The 23668-nt window shown below is 40.1% G+C and overlaps 1 protein-coding gene across 1 annotated transcript; it reads left to right on the top strand.

Moving 5' to 3' along the window:
- On the top strand, positions 1–22488 carry KIAA0319 (KIAA0319 ortholog; the record flags this gene model as incomplete). Its single annotated transcript, XM_010295874.1, has 17 exons — positions 1–60; positions 1844–2027; positions 4252–4356; positions 5029–5126; positions 5513–5600; positions 6136–6228; positions 6858–6990; positions 8852–9080; positions 10899–11022; positions 12256–12388; positions 13274–13422; positions 15220–15371; positions 16538–16676; positions 17936–18095; positions 19416–19558; positions 20889–21011; positions 22398–22488. Coding segments are annotated over exons 1-17 (2204 nt in total), but the record flags the coding sequence as incomplete, so codon positions are not given.
- Between the last annotated feature and the right edge of the window lie 1180 nt (positions 22489–23668).

The raw sequence follows: 23668 nt of genomic DNA, 5'->3' as shown, positions 1-23668 counted from the left end.
ATGGTGGGATGGAGTGAGTATGTAGAAGAGAGCTATCTGGAGGAAAGGCCTTTTGTCAAGGTATGAGGCAGGAGAGGCTTGAGGCTCTCCTTCTACGTGATAATGTTGTCGAGGGTGAGATTCCTGCCAAGGGTCTGGGGTTCGCATGCTGAAGGCACTACCTTAGGGGAGCTGCAGTCCCTGCTCCTGCTGTCAGTGCCTCAACTGCTCAGAGAGATCTTGTTACTATCTGCACATTGAGCAGAGCTGGAGGTCTGGCCACAAAGGTGTTTGCATCGTCTGTGTTATGGATCCATCTGGAGATGCAGCACTTGGTGTGGTCCTCGGCATCCTCACAGGGTAGACAGCCACAGTCCCCAACACTGCTGTCACTGTCCCAGCTACACAAATGATCTTTTCTCTCTCTCCTTGTTGAAGGCAGAAATGGAGTTGCAGTGACTTCCATGCTGTTTCTTTGCAGGCTGGGAAGCAACAGTCCCTGGCATGGCTTTCAAATTCCCAGCTGCACAGGGAGCTCTTGATCCTGCCCATATCCAAGGCAGAGCTGCTCTGATTTCCTAGGGAGGTAACCGACTGCAATGTGGAAGTGAAGCGTCTGAAATACGAAGAGAAGCTGAGAGCTGTGACTCTTCAGCCTTGAGCAGAGCAGGGTTCAGGGGGATCTTACCAACGTATATAAATAACTATGGCAGGAGTGAGGATGAAGCCAGGCTCTTTTAGTACTGTCCAGTGACAGGACAAGAGGCAGCAGACACAAATTGAAATACAAGGATACAAGTAATTCTATTTAAATATTAAAAAACATATTTTACTTTTTTCCTGTGAGGATGGTAAAACACTGGAACAGGTTTTCCAGAGAGGTTGTGGATTATCCGTCCTTAGAGATATTCAAAACCTGATTGGACATGGTCCTGAGCAATCTGCTGTAGCTGACTCTGCTTTGAGGAGGGGGGGTTAGACTAGGCTAGCCCAGGGGTCCCTTCCCACCTCAGCCATTCTGTCATACAAGTGTGCATTTTACAAACCTTCATAATCCTATGCTTCAGTTAATAGATCATGTACAAATAGTGGCCGTATGTTATGTCTTCGTGTGCCAGACACAGTAACAATAATTGGCGAAATGCTTTTCTCTAGATGTTAGGTCAGAAATAAATCTTGGGAATGTAAGGAAAAACTATTGGCCCTTTCAGACTAATGTGTTTGTGAAAGGTGGTGGGGCCTGGGAGAGCGGGACAAGGATAACCCAGTGCTGAGTTATTCCTGCAAAACTTGTGTCCTTTGCTGCTGTTCTGATTTACTGACAAGGTTGCTCAGTGAGAACAACACCACTGCTTGGTGACTGAAGTAGGGAGATTTAGGACATTCTATTAGTGATGAGGAAGTAAGAAGGCATGAGCAAGTTCTGGTCTGAGCAGATGTAGTAAGAGGCAATGATTCTGTTATGTTTGTGTACAATATGAAGACAATAACACTCACCACACAGACTTTCTATCATAGGCTTTTAAAGGTTTATGACTCTATTTAGATGTGTCCTACTGTTCTTTGAGAACTGATAGCTTTAACTGTATTCCAGGTTACCTCCTTTTGATGACCATAGCCTGCCCTGTTCTGCATCTGAAACTTGGAAAATGACTAGCATTTTTTACAAATGCTGATGGGAAAAAACAAACAAAACCAAAAAGGCTTCCTTTGATAGATATTCTGTATATGAATAAATCCTCCTAATGGCATAAATCAGTAGGCTCACCCTATGTGCTATTTAAAAAAACAGCATACCTCTAAAATTAGAAATGTGAAAAATGGCTCACTTATGACAACTGTTTCCTTGTAATTCCTTTTTCAGGCTGCTACACCTTCCCCTTCTTCAGACAAACTGGATTTCTCCCCAGGTGTGTCAGAGAAAACCCAGGCTCCCACAATGGTCCCAGATAATGTCACTGAAGGTGCAATCGTGCTACTTCCCACTAATACTGTGTCATCTGAGCCCGTGCAGCAATTCACATCACCTGCTACTGCTGCTAAAGCAGGTAACGTTTCAACACAGCCAGAGATCTGAGGGGTACCTGCAGGTTGGACAGTGGGTGGGTGTGGCTTTACTTACTGTCAGACTTCCAACCTATTATTAGTTATGAGCTTGCTGTTTATCCAAATGTAACCTCATCCCACCTTAAGCGTGTTAGACCTACAGTAACACTGCAAACTCCAGACCCTTAGCCAGTTACTTGTGAGGCAAAACTCTGACAAAGACCGTCATTAATGGGAAATTATAACTTGAGCAAATGCAGTAAAGTAAAAAGTAGAGATTAAGAGTCTTTTTTTAAATGGGTTAATTTTTGTACCTGGTGAGAAATACCTGAGGCTTTGTGGAGTATCAGAATAGTCTCTTCTAGTCATACTGTTATTTTTGTGTGACTCTTCAGAATATTGCTCCCTTTGTGAAACTGTTCCATAAGGTTCCCACCATATATAGTTGTCAGATATCATGCAGCAACATAGGTGGGACCTGAAAAAGCTCAGCCCTTAGTAGAGGAGAAGCCTAACCCTTAGTGGGGTAAAACATGGCCTCCTCATCCTATGAAAATAAAGTTTTGCTTTAATTTCAAAGCTGTGAGGCAGCTTATCAGACTTGCATCTGCAGAGCAGAAGTTTTTATTTTGAAAAGGACATCTTTAACGACTGTGTCCTCTGTAGTGTTAAATTCCGTGTGTATGTTAGAGTATCTCCTTTCTCCTGCTGGGTTTCCTGCCTCCCTGTACCCCCTGACAAAGGGTTAGAAGGGCCAGAAGAAACAGAAGCACAGGTTTGTGTTATCCTGCACTCCTGAGGTACTCAGGGATATGGAAAGCTAAGCCTTTTGCTTCCTGGTAGAGCAAGTCTGGTTTGGGACATTCTTGGCACCCGCTGCCAAACTGCAGCCTGCCAGCCAGGATAGCAGTAGGAGGTAACAGGAAGAGATGAGCTACAAGAGATCCCTCTCCAAGGCAATGGATCATCATTACCATTGAGTGTTGATGAGGCAGCTCCTCCTCCTCCTTCACAGGAGGAGGCTGAAGAGGACACAAAAAGGAGCTTGGAAGAAGAAGCTGAAGGGATGGTTGTAATGAATCTCACTGTAAGTACTACTTTGTGCAAGGATTGCCTCAAGTTTGTGTGTGCTCAGCGCTACTGTCTTGGAAGTCTTGAAGACAATCCCTCCTCTCTTTTGGTCATCACCCTCATCTAGTCGTTTTATTCTCATCTCATGTGGAGGTCAATGGATTTTTAGAAGTACAAACCTCCACTCCATTGGTGTCTAGGGCAACTCCCATGAGCAATTATGGAGCCTTGGGTGGATTTAAGTAGCCGTTACAGGAAGTATGCTGTCAATGTGGCCTCTTCATCCATTTTTAGACCTGTCAGCTGCTACTGTTGAGTAGCCTCTTGCTCATATATTGGACGTTTAGACACTAGTGAATGTTTCCTTTGGAGAACCTTTGTTCTGTGGGTTCCCAATATTAGAAGGAAGGCATTTAAAACCTTTGAAATATAGGTCTACGGGAACGTTTTCTGAAGTTGTACTTTTGTATGTTTCTATTGGGGACTGGATTTTTGGACTTTGGCATTTTTGGAAGAGGAAAGAATTTTCGTATATGAGAACTGGGAGGGTGTTCCTGGATGGCAAATAGATTGAATGTGCAGTTCAGCTATAAAATAACATCTTTGCCCTGCCATACAAATGGAATTTTTAAAAGGGACATTGAGGTGTGCCTCACAAGTGCCACACAAACATAGAAGTAGTGCTTCTTGGTGAAAGAAGGCATGATATTGGAGTTCTAGTATGGACTGTTACTTTATTTAATGAGGTTTGTTCTGGTGCACATGGCTTTTTTTGTCTTGCGTAATGGCATGTTTTTTGGATTCCTGCAATTCCATCCAATTACTAAGAAAAATGCATAATTCTTTATGCAGAGCAGTGTTACATGTGGTATACAGGAATAATCATAATGCTTTTCTCTAAAAGAGAAGCAGGGGAAATTACACTTTATATTTGGAGAAGAAGAAAAATTTTCATTTGGTAAAAGTCCAAGGAGCCATAGTCATGATTATACTAGATTATTATTTGATTATGTATTAAGGAATTTTTTACTTATCCTTGCCTATCCACTGTAGAGTGTTTTTCAAATTTTACTTATCCATTACAAATAATATTTGAAGATACTAAATTTATATCCATCCCATCTGTTAAAACATAATATACTCATTTTGTCTTAGATACAGTAAAAGAACTTATTGTGTCTGCTGGAGATAACATACAAGTGGTGCTACCCAGAAATGAGGTTGAACTGAATGCCTTTGTTGTCCCACCACCACCTACAGGTGAGTTGAATGGCCTTGGCATACAAAGAGGTGCACACACTACCAACCTGCAAATGCAGACAAGTCCCAAGTTATGTGAACATCCACACCTCATGATAAAACCATCTTTCTCATCTCCTACTGCTACCTTTTTTGTGGCTCCAACTGCAGAGAGGATTTTGTCCTTTAGATTTTAGAGGGTTTTTTGTTGTTGTTTTTAAGTGGCTTTTATTTTCAGAACATGAACTTATTAGCCAGGTGGTTCAACAGAAAGCCTGTAGTTTCTACCAAAAGATGATGTGGCCTAGGTTATAGCATCTTGCTGTAAAACAGAGGGTGGGGGAAAGTAGGTTCGTGCAACATTTACCTTAAAACTACCAGCTTCTGAGCTGCAGCAGCAAAGAATACGTATTTCATAGGTAGCTATGTAAAACTTCGCTGCATGTGAAGCTGATTTTTGTGAAGAGGTCAGTTATTTGTGAAGTCCATTATGTCCTTGCTACTTTACCAAGTTACAACATACTGTGGAATTTTAACGTGTTTGTACTGCTTCATTTTGCAGGCTCAAACAGTAGCAGTCATGATTTCCTTCTGTAGCATTTTATCTGATGGATGGTGAACTTCATTTCTTTGTCTCCTGGGCTTATCTTGAAGGCAAAGCTGATCAGTCTTATGCTGTGTTATTGCTCTTAGAAACAGCCTACACCTATGAGTGGAGCTTAATCAGTCACCCTGATGACTATGGTGGTGAAATGGAGCGCAGACACAGCCAGACCTTGAAGCTGTCTCATGTGAGTGAGCTGTAAGCTCAGGCTTACTGTGTTTTTGTGGTCCTTTCACAGGAATCTAACCTATGGGGAAGGGCATCTTGATTTGAGGAGTTCAAATGACTGCCAGAGTTATCTTCACTTGCATGTGTCACCAAATCTTTGCCAGATTAGAAGTGTTTTTTTTAGAGTACTCTAATAATTTTTTAAGATGGAATAAAAATTGGTGTTTGCTTTGTATTCCCCACTTCTGGGCAGTGACTAGTGGCTTTTTATGTATGGGTTTATAGAAGGAGCTCTAGTTTTCAGATAACTGGATTTTTCTCTGTTAACAATATGATTGGCAGATTTGTGCATACTGCTTTTATATAATTCGACACGTAACCCAATTTGTTCTGTGTTTGCCTCAGTTATCGGTGGGACTTTATGCCTTCAAAGTGACAGTTTCTGGTGAAAATGCCTTTGGTGAAGGTTTTGTAAATGTCACGGTCAAACCAGGTAAATCAGTTGGCTAAAATAATGAAATTAATTTCTTCAACACAAGTAGTTGTACAAAGTGCTTATCTGATAGCCTGTCACTATCTGTCAGGGACATCTGGTAGTCCAGTCATGCAGAGATGTTTCATATCTTGATGTCTATAAGTCATTTGAAGGACGTGCTTTCTGGTCTTGTGCCCTCCTCAGGCCAGGCCTGAGATAGCATCGTGCCGCTTTTTATGGTCCCCTTCTCCACTACAGCTAGGAACAACAATTAGGTGCTAAACTGGCTCTAGCTGCAAGTTACAGTGCACCGGTCTGATCTAAATTGTACCAGTTAGAAGTGACTGCAGCAGAAGACTGCTACATCAGTGCACTGCTCTTCAGTAACCTTTTAACTCCCTTGTCAAAAAGGACAGCACATGCTGCAAAGCTGTCAATCCTAAATTTAAATCAGTGGGGGCTACTGATCTGTAGAGTTAACAGATTAGTTTTGCCTGGGCTTTCACTATTTTTTTTTTTGTCTCCCCACCCCCCACCCCTGTCTTTCTCACAGCAGTCAGAGTTAACCAGCTGCCTGTTGCCGTTGCTTCACCCAAAGTACAAGAAGTTTCTTTGCCTACAACTTCTACCTTCATTGATGGCAGTCGTATGTACTGGACCATCCCGTGCTTATATCCCATATTTTTAATACACAGTTACAACATTATTTTTTGTCAATTACAAGTGAAATTCTTTCTTCTCACTCTACTCAGAAGTTCACTGAATCACGATTTATTTCAGGGATTTGAGTCCAGTCATAAATTATTTTAATAAATAAAAAAGTGATAAAATGCAACCTTCCACTGAGGGATTGAGATGCAATGCATCAGAAGCTGCTGCATTCAAACAGCAGCTACTGTTACAGCTTCTTCCTGTCCTGCCCAGAAGGCCTGTGTGCCAGTACAGCTGGGGCCATGGTAGAGAGCTGTGGCGTAGGGTATGATGAGATCTCATAATTACTGAGAGCAGACAAGTTGGAATGTGCAGAGTCTGAGATTGATTTTTTTTTTTTTTTTTTTTTTTTACTTGTGTGTGAAGATTTTTTTGTTTGTTCGGATAAACCATACCAAATGTAACTTGGAATCTGTGGTTTAACAGCTGTGGTATATCAACCCTCTTCAAATATGCTTAAAAAGATAATTGTAGAAAACTGGTTAGGGGTCAGTGCATGAAAGACTTTGGTATTCATTACAGTGATTGCTACAAGACTGATACGTTTTTCTTTAATGAATGTAGAAAGTATAGATGATATGAAGATAGTGAGTTACCACTGGGAGGAAATTAAAGGTCCTTTGCGAGAGCAGAAGGCATCTGCTGACACACCTGTCTTGCACTTGTCTAACCTTGTTCCTGGAAACTACACTTTCAGGTACCTGCACAGATGCTTTCCTTTGGGGTTTTAACTATCTCTGTGATGTCAGCTTAATTTTTCTTTCTCTGTGTGCTCACATGTACCTCAAACAAAAGAATGTTCATTTTTCTTCTGCATGCTGTTACCATCATTTTGCACAGTGGAGGGACATAGGGAGCAGTTTTATTAAAAAGTGCTTGCAGTGATCTTGTGATACTGATATAGTAATACTTTACAGCACAGTTATGCAAAACAAGGTATCAGAAATTAAATACCTCCCACTCCCAGCAATGATAACTGTGATAGAACTTTTTTTTTGTTTCCCCCAGCTTAGAAGCTGGCAAGTGTCCTGAGATGAAACTGCAGTCAGGCTGTGAAGGTCATCCCCTGAAGGGTGGTGGCAGACAGAACGGTATCAGGAGAGTGATCCTCACAAGGCATTGTTGTGTGCTAATTTTAATTAAGAGTCATTCTGTTCTTCATAAAAGCCTTTGCCTTGCTACTGTCTTCTTCCATTTATGCATTGCTGAAGCTAGATTTTGTCCAGACAATGGAAGCAATGTTTGTGGTTCTGGGTGCTTTAATGAAAATTTGAGTTCATTTTCTGAACTTTTTAACTTAAAGCCTAGTCTGCACAAAGGCAGACTTCTGAGTGACCCAGTCTGGGTTATTTGGCTGCCAGTGGGTAACACGCTACCAGTCAATATATTATGTATCAGTGTAGCATTAGCAGCATGTTGAAGCCAGCACACATGTACATTAAACATGGTGCTTTACATAAGCTTCACCAAAAATTGCATAGCTTCAACTTTCATTCTGTGTTCTTTACTGGAATTGTTCCATATTGTACAGTGGCAGAAATGAGCGTAGGATTTTTTCTGTATTAAAAAGGGCAGAGCTTGCTTACAAGCAATGCTACAAGTGTCTTCCAAACCCTAGGGAATTAAGAAATCACTTGCTATATCTGTGCACCTTTGCAGGAGGCTGAGGTCCTTGAACAATAGAGCAGTGTGTTCAAGCTTACAGGAAATTAGCTGGTCAGCAAAATTCAGTGTTCCTGATACACACTGGATGTGCACCCACTGCAAAAGTATGCATTCCCTAATGACAGAATTAACGAGCACTAGTTTTGTTGCTATTCAAGGAAGGCTTCAAGAGTCGTTCCCTTCCATGTGGTGAGCTCTATGCAGTTTTCACAACAGAGGTGAACTAGGAGATGTAGTCAGTTACCATGCTGTGGAGGGCAGTCTTTCATCACTTTCAGGTGTCTGCAGCAGTCTTATTTTAAGATGATTTGTTGTTGTGTTTCTGAGAGGCAATAGTGGTTTTTATAAACCCTGTACTTTTTTAGTTTTGTGACTTGACATCTTCAAACATCTGAGCTGATATTGAGCTTCAGTAAAATTAGTAAGTGTACCACAAAGAAATAAGAAGTTAGGAACTGCTACTGTGCTATAAGCAGAGCTTTTGAATATCCAAAGTAGTTTTGGATGTAGGTGTTAACAGGGACTGTTCCGCTATGGCTGATGAATGAAATCCCTGTTTTTTACTGAGTAAATTTTTTAAAGAATTTACAGTGAGATATGTTTGAAATTGATGGAGTTGCCATTGACTGCAGAGAAAGGGTTTCATCTGGGATGCAGAATAGATAGGCTTTTTTTTTCTTACAGGTTGAAAGCTGTGTTTGAAAAGAGTCTTCTGAATTTCTTTCCTACCTTATTTGAGGGATACGTGTTTCTGAAGCAGAAGCTTGTATAATGTCATCAGTGGCTCTGTTTTAGGTGGTCTTTGAAAAAGTGCAACAAAAGTTAACCTTTGAACTTAGGACTTGGCAGAAGTCCATCTTAACAGATTTCCAATATTATTTTTCCTGTTGTAGACTCACAGTGATTGATTCAGATGGAGCAGCCAACTCCACCATTGCATTTCTGACTGTCAGCAAACCAGTGGATTACCCACCCATTGCCAATGCAGGACCTAATCAGGCAGTCACCTTGCCCCAGAACTTCATCACGCTGAATGGAAACCAGAGCAGCGATGATCATGAAATTGTCAGCTATGAGTGGTCACTCAGTCCCAAAAGCAAAGGCAAGGTTGTAGCAATGCAGGTATGTTGTGTTTTTCCTTGCATAGGATTGGAAAGCTCATTTATCTTCACCACTAACATGAGCAAACATGTACCTAAGTAACTACTTGGAACCACTGAAATATCTAGAGTGCTGTTACTTTACCCAGTTGTATTCAGCTCTTACTTTAGATACTACTTTTAATTCCATTTCATAATTTTTTTCATCCTGCTGTTTGTTCCCTGGGGGTTTGGAAAGACTGAGTTCACAATGTCTGTCCTTGGACCCTAGAGCCTGCTCCACAGATGTCTAGCCTCTCAGAAGATGGATAAGCTGAAAACTGGTTTTGAGAGAATGTGGGCATAGTCAGAGTTTTCTTGTAACACTTTCTCTTGGAAAAGTAAGACTCAGACAGAAATTTAATTTTCTGAGTGAAAGATGACAAGACTTTTGGCAGTGGTACGCAACCACGCTTTGTGGTGAGTTTTTTATGCTCACTAAAACATAGGTTTCCTATGAAGGCTAACTGAATTAATTCTTTTATTTTCATGACTGTTTTGGTTTGGTTTTTAAATCTGATAAAAATTCACAAAAATTTCCAGTGGATTTGCACTCAGTAAGTTGGAGATTCTTGTAGCTCTGTAGGCAGTTGAGGAAATTAATTCAATGAAGCCAGCTGAAACTCAGAAGCCATTTTTTATGAGACACAACTTCTGCTATGTTGCAAATGCTTTAGACCTTCAGAACTGGAAAGAGATCAATTTGTAGGTCTGTTTAGGAAAGGAGTAATATTGATGCAAGCATATACTGTAGAGGCAGTTATGGAACTATGGAAGGACTTACAGCATAATGGCTTATTTCTGTTCATTTACCAAGACAAACACTTTCCAAAAGCATCCATGCAACCTGCACTTGTAGTTTTTAAGAGCTGTTCATTCTTAAAGCAGCCTTCCTGAAAGAAGGGAATGACTGCTTGAGCTATCTAACTGATTCATTGGATATTTAATGTGGAAATGTAAGAGCATTTTACAATTTCTTTTCAAGAGCCTGGTAATCTTTTTCATGTTCCTAAAGCTGAGGATGCTGGTCTCGGGTGTGTTACATGGTATCCATGGTGAAAGTGCAATGTAACAAGTACCTCTGCTGGTTAGTTAATCATTTATCAAGTCCCTTAGTTCTCATTATCATCTTTATAAAAAAACAAACCTAACTGCATTGTGATTTGTTGTTCCTCATAGGAGAGATGCCACAAATGTTCATTTTATTGTCCAAAGGACTGATAGCTGTGCCCAGTCATTTTATGAGCTTGTATAGATATCAACTAATACAACTATACTCAGGACAGAGTTGTCTTGCTTAATATATTTTTTCCATAGCCTATCTGGCTGGGATCAAGTCAAGCTTGGTTTTGCATTTAACAATTTTTATAAATACCATATTAAAGAATGTAATGATGTTTGTTTTAAAATATCTCTGGGGAAATGGAATAAGCTATAGGAATTTCCCTCAGTGTTTAATTTCCTAATTGAGAAAGTTAATGTCCCGTGTGTTTCACAGTTGTTATTGTTCAGAAATAATGCAACAAGTACACCAACAAAAGACATTAAGGTTTATTGTCTATAGATACTTCTCTGGGTTGGTAGGGACAGCTGCAGTAGTGAATACATTACATCTGTCTGTGCATCACCTTTAAGTCTTCTCTTTGTCTACGAGATGCTTAAACTGCTTGCTAAAACGCTGTATTTATTATGAAATAAAACAAATTTCATTTTTTCTTCACATTTGCTTTGTAAGACCTTTCATAATCCATGAGTATTTCTGTTTTATCTCCCACTCTCTGTCTTTATAAATGCTGTGTAGGGAGTGCGGACACCGTACCTCCAGTTATCTGCAATGCAGGAAGGAGATTATACGTTTCAGCTGACTGTCACAGACTCTGCAAGGCAGCGGTCCACAGCTGAGGTCACACTGATTGTACAGCCTGGTAAGTCAGCTGCAGGCACGTCTGGGTCCCTCAGGGGTGGGCCAGCCTGATGCCTTAGAGCTGTCCTCGAATGCCGCATCTCCCTGCATGCCTCATCTTACCCGCATTGCACCACTCAGATGGCAGTCTGAATGTCTGGTATCCTTGCATCAAGGACTCTTCCACCTCCATGTTCTGTCAAAGTGAACAGTGAAAACAAGTGTAGAATCATAGAAAGTCCAGGTGGTGATCCTGAGGGCTCACACGAGCCTGACTATGTAAGGCAACCTGTACAGAGATGTGTTTGAGTGTACTTCTAAAAGCTAAAATGTATCTCTGGGTTTAATGTCCTACAAAGTCTGCTTTGCAAAGCTGTTCAGAGTATCAATCAGTGCTTTGGTCAGTTGTCTTACTGTTTTGCAGTTCTTCAAGAATCCTTGTGTGATTTGAATTCTCACTAGAATTGCATTGCACTTTCTAGGGAAAAGTGTAAAGCAAGGAATTTTGGAAAGCTGCATCTTCCACGCATTTTAGATTTGGGAGATAAGTGATGAATGGGCCCAGATGGTCCTTTTTTTTTTTTTAAATGTATTTGCCTATTACATCTGAAGTAGCTTTTTCTGCCCATCTGAAGGTCTCGCATTCCACCATGGGGTAACGTTTTTTCTTCCTGTTGTTGCTTATTTCACTTCTGGGAAAACTTTACAGTGGACATTTACTGCAGAAATTAAGAACATGAATTGGAAGTACAGCATGTGGTGATGTCTTTTAGACCCTTTATAGTGTGGAAATAGGAATCCTCAGAGCCTCTAAATGGGCGTTAACTTAGTGGTGTCGTGCTGACCTTGAGCAGCAGAAAACCTGTGCCAGTATCTTCTCTGAGGGCAAAGAACCATATTTGTGTGGGTGGTTTTGGAGTGGATGCAGTGGTGGAACCAAAAAAATACTCTACCACTCTTGTTATAAAACATTTCATACAGTGCATTGAATATGCTGCAAAATTCTTGGAGTGTGACTGGGCCTTCAGATATGACTGTGAAAAAGGGAAGTACTTGCTGTGGGATTTGGCTTGTTGCAGAGCTGGTCTCTCCCACCTAGTATTTTCCGCTGATTTGAACACATTATACTTGTGATTTGTACCTTTGACATAGTATATCAAATTTGTAATGTAACAGTCTATGTAAAATCTTCCTTCTGGCAGTCCTTGCCAGTGACTACCTAACAAATGTTATACACTAAATACTATTTTTACAGAAAATAACAGTCCTCCAGTAGCAGTGGCTGGCCCTGACAAGGAATTGACTTTCCCAGTAGAAAGTACTGTACTGGATGGAAGCAAAAGCCAAGATGACCAAGGCATTGTCTTCTATCAGTGGGAAAATATCAGGTATCTAGAGATTTTACTAATCCTCTGTAAAATAGAGAACAAAGTGAAAGTGACTGGGTGCCAGAGCCTCTTAAGCAATTGTGTTGGGTGATGCACTGTTTGAGAACTGCTTTGAGGCTCTTCCCGCTCAGGTAGTAATACGGTAAAAGACAGGAATTTTGAGTTCAACTTGGATAGCTTAGGCAATCTCTGCCAGTCTTTTGCAATGTGTCATTTTGAGGCCAACTGATACGAAGTTAAGAGAAAATGACAGGAACATGTCTCCTGTTAAAAAGTGAGTAACAGGCTTGGGTTACTTGGGTACCAGTAATGTACACAGTTTTCCCATCTGTGCTTAGAACTAGGGTTTCTCAGTCACTTGTTCGTTGAATAATAAAGTAAATTGACAATCTGTTTAGCCTGAGCTTTCAATAGTAGGTGACTAAAGCACTCCTGAATGATGGATGAAAATGTTCTGCAAAAGTTTTATGTTTATATGCAAAAGTAATTGATCCTTAATAAACGGACAAGGTTTAGCTCATGCAGCTGTCATATTCATGGTACAGGAAGAGGTTTGCTGGCACCCTGTATATATTGTGAGTAGGTCTTAGAGCGACAGTGTTTGCATGCTCCCATGAAATAGTACAGCGAGGAGGTTGAACTTCTGGGGTGCATTTTCTACTCTTCTAATAACAGGGTACGTGATGCTTGGGTGCTTTGAATGCCTTGGAGAAAAAAGGATTTATGAATTCTCTGAACTAAACTCATGTTTCATATAGTTCTTTAACCATCAGCACTTATAGTGATGGTAGAACTACAATATACATAAAAGAAAATGGCATGAGCTATGCTGCTGAAAGAATAATTTGGCTGGCTGGATTGTTTTTCTGACATGTTTTATTTCAGTGGACCAAGTTCTGTACAGATGGAAGATGGCAACAAAGCAATAGCTACTGTGACTGGTCTTCAGGTTGGTACCTATCGCTTCAGGCTGACCGTGAAAGACCAACAGGGCTTAAGCAGTGCATCTGTGCTATCTATTACTGTGAAGGAAGGTAAGCCTAGTTGCTGCTTCTTAGGATATGATAAGCAACTTGCCAGTTAATTCAATCACTGACAGAATGTAAAGGAAGTAGGAACAGAAAGGGATAATATATTTGTTGTCATATTTCAAGGGTATTAGGAGTTACTGCTATTTTGTAATAAAGGAGTATTGTGAGTAACTGGTAGAATTAACTTCACTTATTGCAAGCTTTTTAGAAGTTAAATATATGCAGAATTAGTTGTAATAAAAATGCTCAAAAATACTATTTTTGAACATGATGTGACTACTTCATTAAGAGGATACATTTTCATTTTATTCTCAAACTTATGCTTTGAGTAGAAAAGCAATTTTACTGTGTGTTTTAAGTAACATCCAAGACAGGAGGTCTCAGGCTATATCTATTTCCACTTAAAAACTTTTAATGTTAAGACCTGTGTTTATTTTGGTTTTTTGATACAGAGAAACAGTTTCTGTGGTGGTTTGTTTTTTGCTGGTTTTTTTTCCCCCCGATATGCATTCTATAGAAGAGCCTTTAGGATAGTAGTACCTGTTGTGAAAGATAAGAGTTGCTGTCAGGTACTCCTGACAGATTTCATAGGTTGTTTGGCTTTCTGTTGCATACCTTGTTTTTTGAGAGGAGCAATGCACTCTGGCTCTGCAGATATGGTACCCACACCATTTATGAAATGATAGCAGAGTTGCATCAGAATCTTATCTGCTGACTTTTTTTGAAAACAGTGCAGCCTTGTTTCTTTTTGACTTTTTGAACAAATGCATCTTGGAGAAGAACCTGGACTCAGTTTTACCCACATGGGTCATTGGTTCCAGAGTTTCAGTTAGGTGTTTAATCAGAAACACATGACAACAGCTCTGCCCAGATGTGTCTTATGGTCTCATTTGTGCTGTGAATTGTAGCCATAGTATGTACTGATATACAGTCACAGGTTCAGTGTTAAAAACATTTAATGCTCCAATAACCAAGTTTAATCAACTGGTTTATTTGGAAGAGACAAGAAGATCACTTGTATCACAGAGAACTCTATGCTGTTGTAAAGAATAGAGTTACAGTCAATGAATGCTCTAGAGATCTGCCCAAAATTGAATTATTTATGTCCAATCTAATACTGAGACCAGTGAGGTATTTCACTCAGCCTTATAGCTTCCTGGAGCTCTGTCTTATCGGATGTGTTCTAAGCAAAAGTCGATGTCTGGTTTCTGGAAAGAGAATGTGTTGATGTTTCTTTGGTGTTTTTTGGCTATACTCCCAATGCATGCCTTAATTTCACTGCTAGTGGTAAGCAAAAATCATTCAGGAACTGGGCTTACTCAAAGTTTCCTGAATACACTTTGCCTAAATACAGGCATTGTGAAGATACAAGACCTTACACAAGCTTCTGTTAGGTAGTAAGTTATTCTCAAGGCAAGAAGAGCCCAGCATGGTGATTTCATGCTGGGCTGTGTTTCTAAGTAGGCAGAAAATCTTTTTGCCTGACTGAGATGATCTGACGCATAAGTTGTGAGACTGTAAATAGAGTACTCCATAATGCTTTTTGAAAAAGATATTTTTGGATGGTACCTCTTGCTGGTATTCTCCTCATGGTGCAGCTCTGCTTTTGTCAGGTTGTAATAATCCCAGAGCTAGATTCTGTATACCCCGTGCATCCTTTCCCTGTACCTTTGACACAAGATTCTGTTGTTACTGCCTGTAATTATCAGGTAGATTGCAGTGTGGGTGTATTGGCAATGGCATACCACATTTTGCATGTTTTCAAAGCAAATCCTTCTCCTCCACTATTTCTGTGGCTAGAAAACAACAGTCCACCCCGGGCGCATGCTGGTGGGAAGCATGTTCTAGTGCTTCCAAATAACTCTGTTACCTTGGATGGCTCAAGGTCTGCTGATGACCAGGGGATTGTGTCGTATTTGTGGATTCGGGACGGTCAAAGCCCAGCAGCTGGGGTAAGTTTCTTGAAGGTTGTCAAGACCTTGACTGGAGTCAAATTCAGCTCTTGTTATGGGTATAGTATCACTGCAGCAGGGCAAGCAGGTACGATGCATAAGATGCTGTGAGGCATGGTGTCTGTTTCTGGTTTGTCTCCCCTGCTCTCTCCAATGCTTTTGTTCAAGGGGCTTGTGATTATTTTCAGTACAGCTATAGAATATAGTAGCTGAGTAAGAGGACTTCAGCAGTGTGGACTTAGTTGGGAAAGACTCGAGACAGAAGAATAAAGTTGGGGCTCTTAAAGAGTAATCAGTGATAATATCAAGCTAATGTTTGTTAGAGGAAAAATAATCTGGAATCCAGATATTCCAAAGGAGGATTTGCTCTGGGAGAACAAGAAGTGCCGATAAAGACTAAAGAAACATGTCTGGTACCAGATGAGGCAAAACTTGTGGTTTGTTAAGATAACAATGGTGTTTGGCAGTAGATGTATTAGATACCTTGCCTGGCAGACCACGGTGAATAGCCTGGGTTATTAGGGCAGTGGAGTCTGCTCTCTTGAGTGGGGACAGACAGCTGAAGTACCTCATAGTAAACTGAAATTTATATGTCAGCTACTAAAACTGTGATAACTTCTTTTGCCTATCTGCACAAGGTGCGGTGGACAGCTCTTCACAGTCGGGAAGATAATGGCAAATCGGCAAGAACTGTGAGAGGAGAAACAGCAGAACGATAATAAAGCTTCTAGAAACAATTCACATGAGGGTATAATAAGAATTGAAGACATTTAGTTTAAATATAGCTGGCAAGATGATAGTTGGAAATACATGAAATCCAAGGAAAGGAAATAATTCAGGAGTTAAGAAAGCAGAACTAAGGATATTGGAGTAAAATTGAGAAATAATAATGTAACTGTCTCAGGTTTTCAAGCAGACGAGTACTTGAGAATGTCAGCTGTTCTTGTGGGGTTTTTTTTAATGAAAATATCCATACTGTGCAGACATCCTCACTAACTCCTACTTCCAAATTTGCTTTACTCTGCTATAAACCTTGCATAGGTCACATTTGTCCCAAAAGCCAAAGCAAGAACTTACACTGTCATATCAGACAAGACCTGACTTGATAGTCACACCTGCAACTTTCTCTGAGGTTAGGTATAATCATCCTGGTACCTCTTTTGCAGGATGTGATCCATGGCTCAGACCACGAGGCAGTACTGCAGCTAACTAATCTGGTGGAAGGAACCTATACTTTTCACTTGAAAGTGACAGATGCCAAAGGAGACTCAGATATTGATTCAGCCACTGTTGAAGTGCGGCCTGGTATGACAATTAAAAGGTCATCAGTACGTTGTGAATACCTCATCTTTGTTCTCCTTTTCGTTTATTTATTTCAATGTTGACAAGATTCTCTCAAGTTAAAACACAAAGCAAAAAGGTCTCTTCCTACCTTCTTACTGTTCTCTCAATAGGCCTGAGTGTGTTAGAAGATGGCATGTCGGGATTGTTAACTACCAATTACTGGAAACATAAATAAATAAAAATCATACTTCCTAGTTAATATTTTTCATTAATTTTTTGTTGCTTTTCATTCACTGTAGGTTTTTGTTTCCATTGGCCAAACTGATTAACAACCAGAAAAAAGAAAGCGATGGGAGTTGAGCATTAAGTTTACATACAAATGCTGCAGTTGTGTTTGATGGTTGAATTGTGGTTTTATGCTTATTTTCCTTCTCTAATCCTGAAGGACAAAAAAAACCCTCAGAGAATTTCAGGGTTTTTTTAAATGGCTTTTCATGGTTTGATATTGCTGATATATGGACTTGTTTTCAAATGCAGGATAAATGGCTATGTGATGGAAGCATAAGTTGAGGTTTCAGGAAATGAGTCTGAAATCATGGGTCTGTCAGATTTCTTGTTTGTCTGATTCCTGGGCAATGATTTCATATCTGTTCCTTACTTTATTGTTGAATGTAGTCACACTAAATGGCTCAGGATTCTCGTTGGATATCTGTGAAGCTTGTTTTGTTTTGCAAGGCACTCTAGAAGTTCAAGTATTATTTAACAGAAGCCTCAGTTTGTGAAGGTAAACATATTTGATATTTCTCAAATTGAACATCCTCGCTTAGACTTGCTCACGCAGTCTTGCATGTTACCATATGAGTCCATCTTTGCCTCCCTTTTCTTGGGTGGTAGTCAGCAGTAGATAACTAGCAGGGAACTTAAGAATTAGACTCACCTAGTGCTTACCTCTGACCTTAAGATGGCAGCATTTAGACGGACAGAAGTTGCTGTTCTGCACAGAAATGTGTTAACAATGAGCTGAAGTACACATTGAAGTGCTTGCTTTCAGCTGCTAAGCTGGGTTACTACCTTAGGACCCATGAGGTTTGTTTCAGAGGGAATGTGAAAATATAGGCCAAGTACTTTTCTAAGAACACAAAAGTGTTGAGTTATAAGTAATATGAGTCTTACACAGGAAAATACAGTATTAATAAATGTGTTTGAGTACTGCATGTTGTCTTTAGTTAGTACTGAAATATTTGCTAGGCTCTGAAAGAATAGTATGGTTTTCTTGTCAGATCCCAAAAGGAGTGGTCTGGTGGAGCTGATTCTGCAAGTTGGCGTGGGACAGCTGAGTGAACAGCAGAAGGACACCCTGGTGAGACAGCTGGCTGTATTACTGAATGTTTTGGATTCAGATATCAAAGTTCAGAAGATACAAGCCTACTCAGATATAAGGTACAAAGATACCCTGCTGTGCCAGGAAGATTTGTGATTTTCATTGACTCTTTAACAGCTTATAATTAGTTGCAAAGTAATGTAGAAAAGATGACAAAAATGCTATAGCTCTCAGCAGTGTATACTTTAAAAGGTGAATTTCTTCTGCTGTGGTAGGAAGTTCATGAAGTAAGGTCTCTTGGAGGGTCAGAACTGAAGTGTTTTGTTTAAAAAAAAAATTAAAAATTCTCTGAATAGTTTTTTTTTTATTTTATTCCTTTAAAGAAAGCGTGTGCATATATTTCAATGTCTTCGTTCCATACAGTGCTATTATTTTTCCCAAATGCTGGCTGGAGTGAGACAAACAGATTTCTCATAGTGAAGAGTTTTTGTATTTCAAAATAAGGTTCCAGTTGTATCTGATCAAACCTCTTTTATTCCCCTTATCTTTGACTTCCTTTCTAAGGTTTTGATATTCTAAGTATTTTATAAACATTTTCCCAGGTAACTAGTGACAAAAATCTCCCCCCCGCCCCCTCCAAATACTCCTAAGTGTGGTATCTTACTCTGAAGTAGAAATAGCCCCTCTACTTGGTGTAGAGGCCTAGAGATGGCTGTGCATACCCAGAGAAACTTCTCTGCATGATTGGTAGAACCTGTTGACATGATTTATCTTTAAATTACTGCTTTTTAACTGCTTGGTAATTTAAAACCCATTTTGGTGTCTTTTTAGCTCTCTGGGAACATCTTAATTTTAAAACAAACAGTTTGGAAAATCTAGCATGTATAGCTATGGTATTTTTAATCACAGCTTCCAATTACTGCGTTTCAGATAAAGACGTTCCCTGAAGTGTCTGACACAGGATGAGACCACCACCACCCAACCTGATAAAAAAAAAAAGTGGGTAGAGGAAGGAGGGCTCCCACATGAAGTTCTCTGGCTTCTTGGTTTCTGAGCTTTTCTTCCTCTTAAATTCACTTTCCTAACATTACTCAAACTGCTTCAGAGTGCTTTGTGACAGATTCTAGGTGAGAGTGGGGAAAGCACATGTATACATACCTCTCTTAAAGTAAGGGTCAGGAAGACCAAGGAGGGAATTACATTTCCTGTTGTCCTCACCTTTCTTCTGTGAAACTGAGGAGCTGGAGAACTGCTGGCGCTTCCAGCTCAGAATGAAGTCCATGGCTTTCTGATGGAGCTGACTGATCCGTGGACAGAGTTCCCTAGCCTTTATCAGTGGTGATATTTGCTTTCAAGGAACAAAACCAAAGGCTGTAAACCGAATGCCTGGCAAAAGTGATCTTTGACAGCAGTCATGACCTTAGTTGTTCTTTCTGCAGCACTGCGATTGTGTTCTACGTGCAGAACGGGCATCCTTCCAAGGTGATCAAGGCGTCAGATGTCTCGCGAACTCTGCATGTGCAGCTTTTGAAAGAGAAGGCTGACTTTCTGCTTTTTAAAGTCCTGCGGGTTGACACAGCTGGTATGTTTTGGATGGTGCTTGCTCATCTCGGAACTTTGCAGGCTTTTTGGCTAACACAGCACCTGGAAACAGTGCATGAAGGCCTTCTGTCTGCCATCTGGTGTCTGGGCTTGGATGTAGCTTTCCGCAACATGACGTTGAAGACAATACCTAAAATGCTCATTTGTGGTAGACTGGTGCTAGTTACTTGTGTTCTTTTAAAAGACATCATCTGTAACAGCAGGCAAAAGCACATCCTAATCTGCTCTCCACCAGGAAGGTGTGGGGAATGAGGATAAAGATACCACACTCATACCACCTTTTGTTGAAAGACAGACAAAACTTAGTATAGCTATAATATAGAATGTTTCATGTCCCTCCTTCCTTCAAGGCTTTTAGTGTTCAGTAGTAGGCTTGTAATTTAATTTGTTTTTATCTATCTGTATCAGGCAAAATGCTCAGGTGATCACTGTGTTATAACCTAGTCTTCTAATATTTGCAATGTAGACAGGCCACTGGAGACTCATAACGAACTTTTCCTTTTCCCCAAAAAAGATACTTGAACTTCTAAGCCTATTTTAAACTTCACTAGTAATGTGAACCCTTTATGATACTCAGATATTACAGATACGACTTCTCCATAATTTAAAATCAGGACATAATTATCCAAATGCAGACAGAGAGAGTGAGCTCTGGTAATAAAATAGTCATCGATTCAGTAACCAATTATGTCTTTATTTACCTGTTGAAAAGGACTGTTATTCCATTGTAAATGTACTTGGATTACCAAAATACATAGGTGTCACTTGAAAATAAAGATTAACATTTTTCTTGTCATAGCAAATGTGCTACTCTAAGTTTTAAGAGGAATAACTTTTTATTTTAGTCTGATAGGACACATTGTTCTAGCAATAGCTACTACTATAAGCGTATGAGGTCTGTAAATGTTCTGGCCTCAGATGCTGTAATTCAGTTTTGAAATACTGAAATACACTCCAGTTTATTGGTGTGATGCTTGTCTTCTAGTACCTGAGAACACTGATATTCCTCAGTTCTCAGATACTTTAAAAGTTCTTACAAATATGTCATAAAGAAAGGAGCAGATCTGAATTCCACAACCTCAGCTCATTTTTATTTCTGGCTAGAATAAACTGTTCTTGACTTGCATACAATTGCAGTATTGCTGAACTGTACATCTATTTAACACATAACACCAAAGGAAAGAGAGATTTAAAAAAAAAAAATCAGAATGTTATGAACTAGATGCTTTACCACCAATCTAGTCTTACAGTAAGAGGATATGTGACAAGTTGTCCATTTATACAAATGACTCTATGTTTGCTTTTCTTAGCCTGCCTTTTAAAATGCTCTGGACATGGACACTGTGACCCCATAACAAAGCGCTGCATTTGCTACCAGCTGTGGATGGAAAACTTGATTCATCGTTATCTAAATGATGGAGAGAGTAATTGTGGTGAGTTTGGGTGTTGTGGGATATATTTCAAGAATAACTTGGCTTATTCTGCTGTCAGAATGGGGAGTACTTAGGAGGTAGATGCTGAGGGAAGACTAAACCTGTCTCTTTATTTTCCAGCTCAGCAATGTCTTTCTATAGAAAGATATTTGAACAACATCTTGAAATTATAATGTCTTGACAATAGTAGCCTTTATTTAAAATATTTTAAAAGTTTAAATTTTAAAAAGTATCACTATTTGAGGAAAAAAGCATGAAAACTTTGTCATGGGAGACAGATCTTGCAAGATCTCTTGGGGGCCAATTGGAAGGGTTGTTGAATAGTGTGGACACTGCAAAGGTTTGGAGTACTATTCATCTGATTGTTGCAAAGCTGAAAAAGAGGCAACTACTTAGATATTCTGAGTGGGTGGTTGATGCTGCTGTGCCAGAAGTATGATCTGACCTCAGGAAAGAAAACACTTGTGTTCTGGACTAACCAATGTGGTCTCCTTTAAAACCTCAGCTTTTTAGTATGATTAATTTCACTGTTTCTTTCAGTTTACCTCTTGCACCTGGGGAATGCAGCTTAGTTTCATCAACTGAATCATGTCTATGTTCTGTGGCACACCTAACATAACAGCTAAGACTCTCTATTTCAAGTTTCAAATTTAACTAAGTTGGTCTTCTGCTTAAGTTGAAATAAAGCTCAACTCTTAGTACTGTGTAGGCTTGGAGACATTTGCTGAGCAATGCACTAGTTTTCAAGTAATTCTATAGAAATTTATAAGGAGCACATGCCAGTTGCTACAAGCCATTAAGTAACCGTGGGCCATGTGTCTGTCTGTTATGAGCAAAGACTAATTAACCAACCAAATGGACAGTAGGTTTTAAGCTTGAGGCTGGGGCCTCCTGGAGCCCTGCCCTAGTGCTGTGTCATTTCATAGTGTAATAGTAACACTGAAATAGTGAGTATACACATATTTTTATATCCTTCTTGTGTGTTCCTGGGTTTACAAATGTAAGCGTGCAGGTAGAAGGATCTATCTCTATTCAGCTGCTCTTTTAACGCACTACTAAACACGCCAGACCCAGAGTACACCTGTGTTTATTTCAGTTAGAGGATGACAACTGAGATGGTAACCTTGCCCCTTTGACTTCTAGTTCCCCACATAGCCTTCAGGTATCTTGGGATGGTAAAAGGTATTGGAGTGGAAGAAAATTTTCAAACAGGCACTTTCAATTTGGAAGCTTAAGAATTTTTTTGACATTCTTCTGAGAATATGAAGGTGCTATGTTCCTGTTGCCACTCCCTGTTCCTCAGGCTTGGTTATTTTAATACAGTTGTATTAGAAATTCTCCTATTCATATTACTCTACAGAGCACTGTTGTGTTTCTTTTTTTCAGAGTGGAGTATACTCTATGTGACTGTATCTGTTTTTATTTTGATTGTGGTCATGGTAGGGCTTGCCTGGTTCTGCATCTGCTGCTGCAAAAGGTACGTGATTTGTGTTTCTTTTGATGGGGTACATGCTAAAACTACACACAACTGCCACATTTTAGTCCAGTCCTTAGCACTAAATCACTCGACTCTCTTCAGACACGTGAGGAGTTTCCTGTAGCTATTTCTGTAGAGACACACTTTTGTTGAAAAAAAGAGTATCCATTTGTGTCTTTGTGCTCTTCTGCATTTCAAAAAAAACAAAAAATCGATACTGGATATCTCTTTATGTTACGAGGTAATTTATGTTTAAATGCTGAGTGTATACTGCAGATCTTCATGGTCACCCAGTGAGTCCTCCAGGTACTCCATGCTAAGAAAAGAAGCACACCCTGAATGTCACTGACGTGGGAATGTTCTAGGCCATGGGAAGGGAGCTGCTCCCAGCCTGGTGTCTCCCTTGGACAGGAAGGGTGGACATGTGAGATGCATCTGGCTGGCAGGCAGACAGTCTCACCCATGCAAACTTCTTGCTTCCTCTTTCCTTAAGTGATTTTGCCTACTACTGTATGTTGTTTCCCCCTCTGCCCTCCCCGCCTCCTAGTCTTTCCTAGTGAGCTGGTAAGAAATTCTCTTTCAAGTGACAAGTCCCTGCAAGTTCTGTCGCTAGAGCAAGTGTTTTTGCTGCTGCTCAAAAAGCACAGCAAATAGATAACTTGTTCAGGTGTTAGCAAAAATGAAATGCTGTCAAAGTCTTTCTGGATCTTCAGCTTTTTCTAGGTTGCCTTTCAGTATGTAAAGGATGCCATTTGAAACATGTGGGAGTTGATACTCCTTTCCTTTTTATGGTTGAAGGAACAGTCCTGTTAGTAGAAAGGTTTAAATAGAAGTGTGTCCCACTCTACCCCCACAGTGTGGGGTGGAGCCTCACAGTCTTGTGTGGATTTGATGAGAAAGGGATTGTTTATGGACTTCAGCTGCTTCTGTCCTTGGTCCTCATGGGGCTTGTAACAGAGAGTGTGTGCTGGTTGACACAAGTATGTGTAAAAAAGAGGAGGAAAATGCTGCATAAGACAGAATGCCAAGAGATGCCCTTTGCCTTGTGGAAACTACAGGAAAAAGATACACTGTGTTCCACGATTTGTCTGAAGTTTTGGAGGTTTTAAAGGCTTTGAGTTGCCAAATGAACATTTTTTAGATGGCTGTAGAGGGGAGGCCAAGTGGCGGGCTGTTGCTG

Source organism: Phaethon lepturus, unplaced genomic scaffold, assembly GCF_000687285.1.
Source record: "Phaethon lepturus isolate BGI_N335 unplaced genomic scaffold, ASM68728v1 scaffold17971, whole genome shotgun sequence".
NCBI lineage: Eukaryota > Metazoa > Chordata > Aves > Phaethontiformes > Phaethontidae > Phaethon > Phaethon lepturus.
This window is presented reverse-complemented; position numbering and strand designations above follow the sequence as displayed.